General features: G+C 46.7%; 1 protein-coding gene across 1 annotated transcript in view; it reads left to right on the top strand.

The window, feature by feature from the left end:
* LOC126108224 (pleckstrin homology domain-containing family G member 5) overlaps positions 1–16015 on the top strand; it is a 694776-nt gene that overhangs the window by 573487 nt on the left and 105274 nt on the right. Inside the window, exon 9 of the mRNA XM_049913456.1 lies at positions 1852–1962. Within this exon, the coding sequence (XP_049769413.1) occupies positions 1852–1962 (111 nt within the window). The remainder of the gene's footprint in view (positions 1–1851; positions 1963–16015) is intronic.

Here is a 16015-nt window from a genome sequence, read left to right as displayed (position 1 = left end):
ATAAAGTTTCTCCTTCCTGGGACAATAAATTCACGGTGTTCTTATTTCAATTTCCAGGAGTGTAGTTTGCAAGTGGTACTCTGGTATGAGGAGGTTGACGCAGGAGAGTCATATGTGGTAGGTCACCCTCTTGAATGTATTATAAACACATCACAAATAGTTTTGAATCACCTCGGTTCCCAGAACTCTTGGAGATAGACGTTGACTGTGGATATTGTTATCACAGACACAGTCCCTTTCACTGTTAAGAGATGTCACTAAACCCGCCCACAGATGTAAACAACCATGCATGAGCAGCGCCTATTAGACGGAGGGGGTCCGACAGCCGATCAGTTGCAGTCATTCCACCAGGTAGGAGGTAGTCTGTAGTTCAACCGTGCCTAGACGGTCAATACCGCGGTTCGATCGCGTCCGCATTGTTACTCAGTGCCAGGAAGGGCTCTCAACAAGGGAAGTGCCCAGGCGTCTCGGAGTGTACCAAAGCGATGTTGTTCGGACGTGGAGGAGATACAGAGAGACAGGAACTGACGATGACATGCCTCAAGCAGGCTGCCCACAGGCTACTACTGGAGTGGATGACCGCCACCTATGGATTATGGCTCTGAGGAACCCTGACAGCCACGCCACCATGTTGAATAATGCTTTTCGTGCAGCCACAGGACGTCGTGTTACGACTCAATCTGTGCGCAATAGGCTTCATGATGCGCAACGTCACTTCCGACGTCCATGGCGAGGTCCATCTTTGCAACCACGACACCGTGCAGCACGGTGCAGATGGAGCCAACAACATGCCGAATGGACCGCTCAGGATTGGCATCACGTGTTCTTCACTGATGAGTGTCGCATATTCTTACAAGCACACAGTCGTTGGAGACGTGTTTGGAGGCAACTCGGTCAGGTTGAACGACTTAGGCATACTGTCCAGCGAGTGCAGCAAGGTGGAGGTTCCCTGCTGTTTTGGGGTGACATTATGTGGGGCCGACGTACGCCGCTGGTGGTCACGGAAGGCGCCGGAACGGCTGTACGATACGTGAATGCCATCCTCCGAGCGATAGTGCAACCAAATCGGCAGCATATTGGCGAGGCATTAGTCTTCGTGGACGACGATCCGCGCCCCCAACGTGCACATCTTGTGAATGACTTCCTTCAGGATAACGACATCGCTCGGCTAGAGTGGCCTGCGTGTTCTCTAGAGACGAACAATATCGAACACGTCTGGGATAGATTGATAAGGGCTGTTTATGGACGACGTGACCCACCGACCACTCTCAGGGATCTACGTTCAATCGCCGTTGAGGAGTGGGACAATCTGTACGAACAGTGGACAGTATGCCACGACGAGTACAGGCATGCATCAATGCAAGAGGACGTGCTACTGGGTATTAGAGGTACCGGTGTGTACAGCAGTCTGGACCACCACCTCTGAAGGTCTCGCTGTATGGTGGTACAACATGCAATGTGTGGTTTTCCTGAGCAATGAAAAGGGCGGAAATGGTGTTTATGTTGATCTCTATTCCAATTATGCTGTACAGCTTCCTAAACTCTCTGAACCGAGACGATGCAAAACTTTTTTTTGAAGTGTGTATATTACGCATCTCTTCTAGTAGCTTAGACCTACATATCTGAGAATTTCGAACATCCTGCACCATTTTACGCACATGCGATGGAAGTGTCTTGATTTTTGTCAGGTCTCGCTTCAAATTTCAGCTGCATCTATAGTGCGTTTGCCTTTAAAAAATCAAACAGGTTCTCAGTTTTACTCTCCATTCTTCTGTATATTATTCTGGGCAGTGACTTTTATGGAGGAGATCCTTGCGGGCTAGTGCTAAGCAGAGTGTGTGTATGTTGCAGTTCCACGAGATCTTCCAGCCGTACACGCGCTACTGTGCGGAGCAGCTCAACTGCCAGGCCTACTGCCGGGAGATGTGCCGCAAGGACGAGCTGTTCGCCGCCTACCTGGCCGTGAGTACCTCCACACCTGTCTCACGGCACATCCACAGGGGTTCAGTTGGGTTGGGTTGGGTTATTTGTGGAAGGAGACCAGACAGCGAGGTCATCGGTCTCGTCATATTAGGGAAGGTCGGGGAAGGAAGTCAGCCGTGCCCTTTGAAAGAAACTATCCCGACATTTTCCTGGAGCCATTTAGGGAAATCGCGGAAAACCTGAATCAGGATGGCCGGACGCGGGATCGAACCGTCGTCCTCCCGAATGCGAGTCCAGTGTGCTAGCCACTGCATCACCTTGCTCGGTCCACATGGGTTGGGCAAAACTGTGGAATCATCCCCACATAAATGCAGATGTTAACCGAGCCTGCACTCCTACAGGATGGGGCAAATGAAAGTGGCCCAGAGAACAGAGTTCCAGGATACAGAGACACATAGTTCAAATGGCCTTGAGCACTACGCGACTTAACTTCTGAGGTCATCAGTCCCCTAGAACTTAGAACTACTTAAACGTAACTAACCTAAGGACATCACACACATACATGCCCGAGGCAGGATTCCAACCTGCGACCGTAGCGGTCGCGCGTTTCCTGACTAGCGCCTAGAACCGCTCGGCCACCCCGGCCTGCGGTGAGCGTACACGTGGTGTCCGTGTCACATGGTGTGGCTATCCGCATACTTTCACGTCCAATCGTATCCACTCATCTGAGCAACTTTTATTTGTCCCACTGCCCACTTGGCCACTAACGGCACCTGTGCAATGTGCTCAGTACGTAGCAAAACTCAGCCGTACTGAGAAGTCTTCTGTGTAGTTGTGATAGCATTGTGTCCAAGCACAGTGATTACGAACGTGACCGAATTCTTTCAGCTGCTATGGTGGGTGTTTTCATAACCACAGTAACCAAATTGTTTGGTGCTTCAGGGAGCACCACATCGAACATTTATACTGCATACAGAGAGAGAAGAAAAATATCTTCTGCTAAGGTATGACAGTGAAACATTGGAGGGCTTTGGTGATGTTTTTGGCTGCCATATCATCTGAGGATGTACGTCTGGAGTACAGTATTGTATGGTAGTGAAACATGGACTGTCGGAAAACCGGAACAGAAGAGAATCGAAGCATTTGATATAGACGAATGTTGAAAATTAGGTGGACTGATAAGGTAAGGAATGAGGAGGTTCTACGCAGAATCGGAGAGGAAAGGAATATGTGGAAAACACTGATAAGGAGAAGGGACAGGATGATAGGACATCTGCTAAGACATGAGGGAATGACTTGCATGGTACTAGAGGGAGCTGTAGAGGGCAAAAACTGTAGAGGAAGACAGAGATTGGAATACGTCAAGCAAAATAATTGAGGACGTAGGTTGCAAGTGCTACTCTGAGATGAAGAGGTTAGCACAGGCTAGGAATTCGTGGCGGGCCGCATCAAACCAGTCAGTAGACTGATGACCAAAAAAAAAGTGGTATTTCATGGGCCTCATGGTTACTTTGCATGGTCGCGTTACTACAAACGATTATGCAAATATTTAGACTGATCAGGTCCATTGTATGGAACACTGTTTGTTCTCCAATGATAGCGGTGGATTCCAAGACGATTGGAAACCCTTCAAACCGCTTGCATAGTCGAAGAAAAATTTTTTTTTTTCGAGCGTGAATAGTCTTATTTACCCTGTTCAATACAGTCACCAAGCCTCATTATTATAAAGTACACTACTGGCCATTAAAATTGCTACACTACGAAGATGACGTGCTACAGGAGCGAAATTTAACCGACAGGAAGAAGATGCTGTGATTAGCAAGTGATTAGCTTTTCAGAGCATTCACACAAGGTTGGCGCCTGTGGCGACGCCTACAACGTGCTGATATGAGGAAAGTTTCCAACCGATTTCTGATACACAAACCAGCAGTTCGCCGGCGTTGCCTGGTGAAACGTTGTTGTGATGCCTCGTGTAAGGAGGAGAAATGGGTACCAACACGTTTCCGACTTTGATAAAGGTCGGATTGTAGCCTATGCCGATTGCGGTTTATCGTATCGCGACATTGCTGCTCGCGTTGGTCGAGATCCAACGACTGTTAGCAGAATATGGAATCGGTGGGTTCAGGAGGGTAATACGGAAAGCCGTGCCGGATCCCAACGGCCTCGTATCACTAGCAGTCGAGATGACAGCCATCTTATCCACATGGCTGTAACGGATCGTGCAGCCACGTCTCGATCGCTTACTCAACAGTTGGGGACGTTTGCAAGACAACAACCATCTGCACGAACAGTTCGACGACGTTTGATGCAGCTCGGAGTTACCCTTGACGCTGCATCACAGACAGGAGCGCCTGCGATGGTGTACTCGACGACGAACCCTGGGTGCACGAATGGCAAAACGTCATTTTTTCGGATGAACCCAGGTTCTGTTTACAGCATCATGATGGTCGCATCCGTGTTTGGCAACATCGCGGTGAACGCACATTGGAAGCGTGTATTCGTTTCATCGCCATGCTGGCGTATCACCCGGCGTGATGGTATGGGATGCCATTGGTTACACGTCTCGGTCACCTGTTGTTCGCACTCACTTTGAACAGTGGACGTTACATTTCAGACGTGTTACGACCCATGGCTCTACATTCAATCCCTGCGAAATCCTACAATGCAGCAGTATAATGCACGACCGCATGTTGCATGTCCTGTACGGGCCTTTCTGGATACAGAAAATGTTCGACTGCTGCCCTGGCCAGCACATTCTCCAGATCTCTCACCAATTGAAAACGTTTGCTCAATGGTGGCCGAGCAACTGGTTCGTCACAATACGCCAGTCACTGCTCTTGATGAACTGTGGTATCGTGTTGAAGCTGCATGGGCAGCTGTACCTGTACACGCCATTCAAGCTCTTTGACCCAATGCCCAGGCGTATCAAGGCCGTTATTACGGCCAGAGGTAGTTGTTCTGGGTACTGATTTCTCAGGATCTATGCACCCAAACTGCATGAAAATGTAATCACATGTCAATTCTAGTATAATATATTTGTGCAATGAATACCCGTTTATCATCTGCAGCCGGCCGAAGTGGCCGCGCGGTTCTGGCGCTGCAGTCTGGAACCGCGAGACCGCTACGGTCGCAGGTTCGAATCCTGCATCGGGCATGGATGTGTGTGATGTCCTTAGGTTAGTTAGGTTTAACTAGTTCTAAGTTCTAGGGGACTAATAACCTCAGCAGTTGAGTCCCATAGTGCTCAGAGCCATTTGAATATCATCTGCATTTCTTCTTGGTGTAGCGATTTTAATGCCCAGAAGTGTATTTGTAACGCACTTTGGAGAGGAAGGTGTGTGATAGTTACGCACCTCCATCATCGTTAGCTACACTTGTCACTATCTCGTAGGAAGAATGCTACTTCCCGCGCCCGGGTTCCCGGGTTCGATTCCCGGCGGGGTCAGGGATTTTCTCTGCTTCCTCGTGATGACTGGGTGTTGTGTATGTCCTTAGGTTAGTTAGGTTTAAGTGGTTCAGTTAGGTTTAAGTGGTTCAGTCTAGGGGACTGATGACCATAGACATTAAGTCCCATAGTGCTCAGAGCCATTTGAACCATTTGAAGAATGCTATAAGATTCCCTCGAAAACTGTATACAACCTGTATTTATCCGTTCCAAGATGACTGGAAGCTTGTTTTGAATGCCATTTGTTTTCCTACACCGTATTAGGCATACTAACATGTTGTGCTTCTGATGTTTCCATATTCTTGCCCACCCTCTGTATTTCTTACTGTAAGCACACTGTATACTCCCCTCCCCTTGTCTCCTTCGTCGTCGTCGTCGTCGTCGTCGTCGTCGTCGGTCGTGGTTGTGGTTTGTTTGGTTCTCTCTTGTTTCTCCTTTACAGACTCGGCAAATCCTCAGGGTCGTATGTTCGACGAAGGGAGGAAGGGGAACATCTTATTATCGTTTCGAAATCATGATATACAACAAAACATTAAGAACATGCAATTTATAGCCCTCGTTCGAGTACGGCAGGAAACAAAAAAAGTGAGTGTCACTGTTTTGATAAAACTGTAGAGACTACTATTTCACATCAATGTGAACTTGTAGTTTCTACAGGTGGTCGTCTATTGAAATGACACGCAACACATGAATTGTCTTTTCAAGTAACTGTAGTTTATTGAGGTCCCGATTTGGCTAAAAAAAATCACATTCATTCGGTACTCAATCATAATTAATGCCAATTTTTATAGTGTTCGCCTGTGTGTGGTATGGGATTTTCAACTTATAACTGCGTTCCAGGTACACGTAACCCAAGACTGTTGATACGTTGCTATGCAAACATACAGTCAAATCTAATTCTCGAAATTTGTCTTTTCTCGCGTGAATTATCTTTCGTAATAGTTAATTAAAAGTCAGTTGAAAATCATATGCTTTCTCAAAACAACTTCCGATCTAATTATTATCGGTAATAGTTCTTCGTTTTAAGCGAAGTCTACACTGATGCTACAGCACGATCTCTTGTAACATACATCGCGCCTCGCTGGTAAAAGTCCGCAAGATGTGAGCTTTATTTATTCCTTTTTCTGCCCCTGTCCCTCTTCCTTTTACCACTCAAAGGAGTCAGTAATTAATTAGAATTGCCCTCTACGCAATCAGTTAGGACCAGAGTAGCTTGATAGAGTGCTAACATCTCTGTCTTTATCAAAGAAGTAATATACTACTTCATTGTCATGTCTAAGTCAAATCACTATTACATCGCTGTGAATACGATATAATAGTCATATGATTATTTTTACTCATATCAAACACAATTATTTCAATAGCTTTCAAATAAATAATAACATGAAAAACCACAAATATTACTCCAGAATGAGAGTTTCACTCTGCAGCGGAGTGTGCGCTGATATGAAACTTCATGGAAGATTAAAACTGTGTGCCGGACCGAGACTCGAACTCGAGACCTTTACCTTTCATGGGCTAGTGCTCTACCATCTTTATTTTCCTCTTTTAATCTCATTTTGTTCGTTTTTGTTCGTTGTATCTGCCCTGGGCGGACGTCGCAAGACACCCGTTTCAGTTCGTCGTTGATCCATTAACTCAGTTTTTTTATTACAGAGGGCAGCTAACCCTCTGACCGAACACGCTGAGTTACCGTGCCGGCCATCTGAGCTACCGAAGCACGTCTCACGCCCCGTCCTCACAGCTTTACTTCTGCCAGTACCTCGTCTCCTACCTTCCAAACTTCACAGAAGCTCTCCTGCGAACCTTGCGGAACTAGTTCTCGGTCCGGCACACAGTTTTAATCTGCCAGGAAGTTTCATATTAGCGCACACTGCGCTGCAGAGTGAAAATCTCATTCTGGGCACATCCCCCAGGCTGTGGCTAAGCCATATCTTCGCAATATCCTTTCTTTCAGGAGTGCTGGTTCTGCTAGGTTCCCAGGAGAGCTTGTGTCAAGTTTGGAAGGTAGGAGACGAGGTACTGGCAGAAGTAAAGCTGTGAGGACGGGGCGTGAGTCGTGCTTGGGTAGCTCAGTTGGTAGTACATTAGTCCACGAAAGGTCCTGAGTTCGAGTCTCAGTCCGGCACACAGTTTTAATCTGCCAGGGAGTTTCACAAATCTTACTATCGGGGTACATAAAATACGTTTCGTTATCAAAAAAATTTCGATTTCTGCGTGACGTCACGCATCAACACTTGCTGTTACTCTACCAACCCTACACGACACAACACATTTCTCGGAATCGAAACTTCGCTGTTAAATTACTTTCGGAGCGCTTGTTACTTTTACCACGATTGACACCTTATGTGAGGTTACAACACACACTATTTGATCGAAATATCAGAACATCTGGTAACGCCCCGGTAGCTGAGTGGTCAGCGTGACAGACTGTCAATCCTAAGGGCCCGGGTTCGATTCCCGGCTGGGTCGGAGATTTTCTCCGCTCAGGGACTGGGTGTTGTGTTGTCCTAATCATCATAATTTCATCCCCATCGACGCGCAGGTCGCCGAAGTGGCGGCAAATCGAAAGACCTGCACCAGGCGAACGGTCTACCCGACGGGAGGCCCTAGCCACACGACAATTCCATTTCCATCAGAACATCTGATGGTGGACGTTAATATGGGGTATGACCACCCCCGCCTTTATGACAGCTTGAATTCTGCTGGGAACGATTTCAGTGAGGGATCTGAATGTGTGCAGGGGAATGGCAGCCCATTCTTCCTCAGAGGCGAAACCAGAGAAGGTGGGGATGCTACACTTTGGGGTCTGGAGCAAAAATCGACGTTCTAACTCATCCAAAGGTAGTCCACTGGGTTCAGGCTGGGCAGGCCACTCCATATCAGGAATGTTAATTGTCCACATACTATTGCTTTACTGATGCTAATTTATGACAGGATGCATTGTCAAGCTCATACAAACAATAATCGAATCGCAATTGTTCGACTACTTTTAGCACTACACAATGCTGTAAAATGTAATATTGTTCCACATTTCCCATTTCTTGAGCTCAATAGGAGGATCGCTCCCCAACCACGAAAAACACCCGCTTATCGTAACACCAGCTCCTCTGCACTTCACTGTTGCCACCACACATGATGCCAGGTAACTAAACCCAAACAGCTCCATTGGAGCCAAGCAGTTCTAGGCACTACAGTCTGGAACTGCGCGACCGCTACAGTCGCAGGTTAGAATCCTGCCTCGGGCATGGATGTGTGTGATGTCCTTAGGTTAGTTAGGTTTAAGTAGTTCTGAGTTCTAGGGTACTGATGACCTCAGACGTTAAGTCCCATAGTGCTCAGAGCCAGTTGAACCAGCTCCATCGGATTGCCACGGGGTGTAGTGCAGTTCCTCACCCCAAATCACACCCCAGTCATCCACTGTCCAGCGGCATCGCTATTTACACCATCTCAAGTGGCGCTTACCACTGATCACAGAAATGTGTGACTTACCAGGATCTGCTCTACCTCTGTACCACATTCTTTTGAAACTCCCTAAGCACAGTCATTGTGCTAGCTGGACTGCTGGTAGCTCTTTGGAATGAGTGGTTCCTTGTGCTGATTTCATGCGAGTTTTTACCACCACCCTCAACAGTGCTCGAAAGTCTCTGGCCGTCAGTACATGACGGGTCTCAGTTTCACTGTGTTTTCTTCGCATTCGACTTCACAATCGCATCAACAACAGTTGACTTTTTCTGCCTTACATGGGATGAAATGTGCCTGATAGATTTGTTGGGTTGGGTTGTTTTGGGGAAGGAGACCAGACAGCGAGGTCATCGGTCTCATCGGATTAGGGAAGGATGGGGAAGGAAGTCGGCCGTGCCCTTAGAAAGGAACCATCCCAGCATTTGCCTGGAGCGATTTAGGGAAATCACGGAAAACCTAAATCAGGATGGCCGGATGCGGGATTGAACTGTCATCCTCCCAAATGCGAGTCCAGTGTCTAACCACTGCGCCACCTCGCTCGGTGATAGATTTGTTACTCAGGTGACAGCCAATAACTATGTAAACTCTCCCGGCATTTTGAATATTCTGTGATGTTTCGGGATTGATTTCTTGCAACAACATTTTGGCTGGCAACCCTTTCAGCCATCTTCAGGTGAGTGTCCGCCACTGTTTTTTTTTCTTTATTGTGATTTCATTCCCCTGGCCCCCATATGGGCACTTGAGGGCTGGCAGTAGCACAATCCGCCACTCTTCAGCTGAGTGACATTACAGTTAAATAAAAAGAGGAAACTGTGCATAAAAAGGCGAAAAAATAGGGACATAAAAACGTACATAATAAGTAGAGGCAATGGGGGTTAAAATATACACTGATATGGGGATGTTTATTGTGGGACAGTTAAAAAGTCGGCATAAAGTTAAAAGAAGACAGTTGTTTGGTAATGGAGAAAATAAAATACACTGGAATCACATGCACAAATTAAAATTTGGCCACAGTATAAAAACACACCAGAATGAGACGCACTTAAAAAACCACTGTAAGTTATGGAGCACACAAGAAGAATAAAAAATGCCAGCAGGTACCTGCCGAGGGAGAGGAGGCCTGAGAGGAGGGAAATATAGGGGAGAGGAAGTGGGGAGGAGGGCTGGAGGGGGTGGGAGGAAAAGAAAAAGGTGGGGGTCGGGGGCCGCACCAAGGGACAGGAGACACGCGGAGCAGGAGATGGAAGGCAAGTGTGGAGGGAGCACAGACACAGAAGGGGGGGATGGGAAAGGGATGAGGGTGGAGGAGGGAGGAAAACTGCCGAGGGGAAGGCAGGAGGAGGTGAAAGGGAGCCCTGCGAAGTAGGAGGGGGAAGGTGGGGTTAGAGTTGGTAGGAGGGGTAGATGTCAGGGCAAAGCTCATCATCCGGGAGGGGTAGGTGCTGGAAGTTGTGTTGGGAAAGGAGGTGGAGGGTGTGGAGATGGAGAGAGGGCAGGACACAAAAGTAAAGGCACGGAAACAGGTTGGAGCAGAGAGGATAGAAGGTGGCTCAAGCTGTTGACCACTGGTCTTGTGATCAGATGCTACCAATACACACTCCCTCTGCCACCCCCCCCCCCCCTCCTCGTTCTATTCTGTGAACAATCGAACTCTCATGTACAAAACAGCTTCATACTTCTTTAATAATGAGTTAATGTGTTAAATATTTGACATTAAACACGTAAGCAGCAAAAAATTTGAAAAATATTTGAAATTATGTTTGCCACCAAGAGCTCTCATTCTCAAATATAGGATGACTATTTTTTTCTTTTTTTGGTTCATCATTCTTCTGACTGGTTTGATCTGGCCTGCCATGAATTCCTCTCCTGTGCCAACTTTCCATCTCAAAGTAGGACTTTCTCATTTCCTGGATGTATCCCAAAGTCTGACTTGCTCTACAGTTTTTGCCCTCTACGTTTCCCTCTAGTGCCATGGATGTCATTCCCTTATGTCTTAACAGATACTCTATGATCCTGTCCCTCTTCTCCAGCCGGAGTGGCCTAGCGGTTCTAGGCGCTACAGTCTGGAAACGCGCGACCGCTACGGTCGCAGGTTCGAATCTTGCCTCAAGCATGGATGTGTGTGATGTCCTTAGGCTAGTTAAGCTTAAGTAGTTCTAAGTTCTAGGGGACTGATGACCTCAATCCCATAGTGCTCAGAGCCATTTGAACCATTTGTCCCTTCTCCTTATCAGTGTTTTCCACATATTCCTTTCCTCATGCCTTACCTTATCAGTCCACCTAATTTTCAAAGCTTTGATTGTCTCCTTTTCTGGTTTTCCAACAGTCCGTGTCTCACTACCATGCAATGCTCTGCTCCAAACGTATGTTCTCAGAAATTTCTTCCTCAAATCAAGATCTTTGTTTGATACTAGCAGACTTATCTTCGCCAGGAATGCTGTTTTTGCCAGTGGTAGTCTGCCGTTTATCTCTTCCTAGCTCCATCTGTCATGGGATATTTTGTTGCCTAGGTAGCAGAATTTGTCTACTTCGTCATCCCCAGTTGTGATGTTAAGTTTCTCACTGTTCTCATTTCTGCTATTTCTCATTACTTTCGTATTTCTTCGATTTACTCTCAACCCATATTCTGTACTCAATACGCTGCTCATTCACTCAACAGATCATGTTGTTCTTCAGTTTCACTGAGGATAGTAATATCAGCGAATCTTATCATTGATATCCTTTTTCCTTGAATTTTAATTCCACTCTTGAAACTTTCGTTTATTTGCGTCATTCCTTCTTCGATGTTCAGACTGGACAGTAGGGGCGAAACACTACAACCCTTTCTTACACCCTTTTTATTCCGAGCACTTCGTTCTTAGCGCTCGACTATTATTGCTCGCTTTTGGTTCTTGTACATATTATTTATTACATGCCTTTCCCTATAGCTTATTTCTATTTTTCTCAGAATTTCAATTGCACCATTTAACATTGTTGAACGTTTTTCCAGGTCGACAAATCCAATCAACATTTCTTGATTTTTCTTCAGTCTTACCTTCAGTACCATCCGCAACGTCAGAACTGCCTCTTCTCTGGGGCCTTTATATTTCCTAAAATCAAACAGACCGTCATCTAACACATCCTCAGTTTTCTTTTCCATTCTTCTGTACATTACTCTTGTCAGCAATTTGGATGCATGAGCTGTTTAGCTGATTTTGCGATTACTCTCGCACTTGTCAGCTCTTGTAGTCTTTGGAGTTGTGTGGATGGTACTTTTCGAAAGTCAGGTGTTATTTCGCCAGACTCATACACTCTAGACACCAATATCAATAATCGCTTTGTGGCCACTTTGTGTGCTTTTAGTAATTCCGATGGAATGTTACACTATGTGATCAAAAGTATCCGGACACCTGGCTGAAAACGACGTACAAGGTCGGGGCCCCCCTCCATCGGTAACGTTGATGTTATATATAGTATTGGACTTGATGACAGCTTCCAGTCTCGCAGGCATACATTCAATGAGGTACTGGAAGGTTTCTTGCGGTATGGCAGCCCATTCTTCACGAAGCGCTCCACTGAGGAGGGGTGTGGATGTCGGTCGATGCGGTCTGGCACGAAGTCGGGGTTCCAAAACATCCCAAAGGTGTTCTACAGGATTCAGGTCAGGACTCTGCGCAGGCCAGTCCAATACACTGATATTATTGTCGTGTAACCACTCCGTCACAGGCCGTACATTATGAACAGGTGCCCGATCGTGCTGAAAGAAGCAATCGCCATCTCTGAATTGCTCTTCAGCAGTGGGAAGCAACAAGGTGCTTAAAACATCAATGTAGGCCCGTGCTTTGACAGTGCCGCACAAAACAAGCCCCCTCCATGAAAAACACGACCACACCATAACACCACCACCTCCTCTGAATTTTACTGTTGGCACTACACACGCTGGCAGATGACGTTCACCGGGCATTCGCCATACCCACACCCTGCCATCGGATCGCCACATTGTGTACCGTGATTCTCCACTCCATACAACGTTTTTCCACTGTTCAATCTTCCAATGTTTACGCTCCTTACACCAAGCGATGCGTCGTTTGGCATTTACCGACGTGGCGTGTGGCATATGAGCAGCCGCTCGACCATGAAATCTAAGTTTTCTCGCCTCCCGCCTAACTATCATAGTACTTGCAGTGGACGATGATGCAGTCTGGAATTCCTGTGTGATGGTCTGGACAGATGTCTGCCTATTACACGTTATGACACTCTTCAACTGTCGGCGGTCTCTGTCAGTCAACAAACGAGGTCGGCCTGTACGCTTTTGTGCTGTACGTGTCCCTTCACGTTTCCACTTTACTAACACATCGGAAACGTTGGACCTAGGGATATTTAGGAGTGTGGAAATCTCGCTTACAGTCGTATGACACAAGTGACACCCAATCGTCTGATCATGTTCGAAGTCTGTCAATTCCGCGGAGCGCCCCAATGTCTAATGACTACTGAAGTACCTGGCAGGAGGTGGCAGCACAATGCAGCTAATGCGGAAAACGAATGTTTTTGGTGGTGTCCGGATTGTTTTGATGACATAGTGTATCTATCCATTCTCTCTTATTTGATCTTAAGTCTTCCAGGCGTTGAATTCTGATACTAGACACCTATCTCTTCTACATAGACTCCTGTTTCTTCTTGTATCATGTCATCAGAAAAATCTTCCGTCTCATAGGGGCCTTCAGTGCCCTCTTCCCACCCATCCCCTCTCTCCTGTGGGAATTCGGATCCTTGCTTTTACTTTCACCGAAGGTCGTTTTGACTTTTCTACATGCTGAGTCAGTCCTTCCGACAGTCATTTCTTTCTCGATATCTTCACACTTTTCACGCTCCTATGTCGCCTTAGCTTCTCTGAACTTCCTATTTGTTTGATTGCTAAGTGTACAACGTGCCTAATTTGCGCACCATAAGTTTACGCTACCTGAAGAAATACACACACTTTCTGTAATACCTGTCTTGCTGCGTTACGCCTTTAATGTAATACTATACGTCTTATTCACTAGATTAAGACAGCGCGTTAGATTTCTAAATTCGGTCAATAATTATATGAAACTTTGAAAATAAAATTTTAGTTGTCCCTGGAAGCTGCTGATTAGACATCCTGCTACTAGGTCTGTGCACCGCAATCATTTTACCATATTCATCGGTTTCTTTCTCTTCATTATACACTGAGGTGACAAAAGTCATCGTATACCTCCCAAAACCGGTCAGACCTTCTTTATCCCGTCGTAATGGAGCATCTCGACGTGGTATGGACTCAACATGTCGTTGGAACTACCCAGTACAAATACACAGCCATGCAACATCTATAGCTGACCACAGTTGTGAGCCGGCCGGAGTGACCATGCCGTTCTAGGCGCTACAGTCTGGACCCGCGCGACCGCTACGGTCGCAGGTTCGAATCCTGCCTCGGGCATGGATGTGTGTGATGTCCTTAGGTTAGTTAGGTTTAAGTAGTTCTAAGTTCTAGGGGACTGATGGCCTCAGATGTTAAGTCCCGCCGGCCAGAGTGGCCGAGCGGTTCTAGGCGCCTCAGTCGGCACCCGCGAGACCGCTACGGTCGCAGGTTCGAATCCTGCCTCGGGTATTGATGTGTGTGATGTCCTTAGGTTGGTTAGGTTTAAGTAGTTCTAAGTTCTAGGGGACTGATGACCTCAGATGTTAAGTCCCTCCGGCCAGAGTGGCCGAGCGGTTCTAGGCACCTCAGTCTGGAACTGCGCGACCGCTACGGTCGCAGGTTCGAATCCTGCCTCGGGCATGGATGTGTGTGATGTCCTTAGGTTAGTTAGGTTTAAGTAGTTCTAAGTTCTAGGTGACTGAGGTGTTAAGTCTTATAGTGCTCAGAGCCATTTGAACCTTTTTTTTTTTTGTTAAGTCCCATAGTGCTCAGAGCCATTTGAACCATTGTTGTGAAAGCACCATCAGTGAAATATTTTATGCACTAACCGACCTCTCGATTATGTCCCATAAGTGTTCGATGGGGTTCATGTGGGGCGACAAGGCTGATGTTTCCATTTTTTCGAATTCTCCAGCATGTTTTTCAAACCAGTGGCAAACAATCATGGCCTGGTCACACGGCATCGTTGTATGTTAACATGAAGTTCATGAGAGGCTGCACAAATGGCCTCCCAAGTAGCCGAACACAACCATTTCGATTCAGTGTCACCAGAGGACCCACACTATTCCACGTTAACACAGCCCACACCATGACGGGTCCATCACCAGCTTACACGGTGCCTTGTTGACAAGTTGTGTCCATGGCTTCGTGCGGTGTGCGCCACACTCGAAACCTACCATCAGCTCTTACTAATTGTAATCGGGACTCATCTAACCAGGCTGCGGTTTTCCAGTCATCTAGGGTCCAAGTGATAAAGTCGCAAGTCGAGGAGAGGTGTTGCAGACGACACAGCATTGTTCTAATAGACACGTTTGCCGTACGTTCCACATTATTTCTGTGGTTAATTCATGCAGTGTTGCTTGTCTTTCAGCATTGACAAGTCTACGCAAACGCCGCTGCTCTCGGTCGTTAAATGAAGGCTATCGGCCACTGCGTTGTCCGTGGTGCAGGCTCATGCCTGAAATGTGGTAGTCTCAGCACACTTTTGACGCTGTAGATTTCAGAATAATGAATTCCCTAACGGTTTTCGAAACTAAATTTTCCATACGTCTATCTCCAGCTACCACCCTACATTCAGAGTCTGTCAATTCCGGTCGTGCTGCTATAATCACGTCGGAAACCTTTTCATACGAATGACCTGAGTACAAGTGACAGCTTTCCAATGGACTGCCCTTTTATGCCTTGTTTGCTCGATACTACCGCCATCTGCATATGTGCATATCACACTCCCATGACATTCGTCTGCGTAGTATACGCCTGATCTCCCACGTATCCACATATTTACAGAGAGTTCCCACATATTATACGAAATGGAAGTGCTGATCAAGTCTTTTTCGACTTCCTTAGGATCATCTTTCTATGGATGAATATGTATGTTATCATGTGCATTATAATTATCCGGGCTGTTATGCCATGATCGGTTGATGAATTTTTGTCTCAGTTCCTAACGTTTCGTGTCCGACTGCGGGAGACATCTTCAAGGGGGTCCGTAGGTCGATGGAAGGTCCAACACACCTACTGGCTCGATCAGTAGCGAGCCAGTGGGT

The sequence above is a fragment of the Schistocerca cancellata genome, chromosome 11, assembly GCF_023864275.1.
Source record: "Schistocerca cancellata isolate TAMUIC-IGC-003103 chromosome 11, iqSchCanc2.1, whole genome shotgun sequence".
Taxonomy (NCBI): domain Eukaryota; kingdom Metazoa; phylum Arthropoda; class Insecta; order Orthoptera; family Acrididae; genus Schistocerca; species Schistocerca cancellata.
Note: the sequence above shows the minus strand (reverse complement) of the source record. Positions and strands in the feature narration are given on the sequence as shown.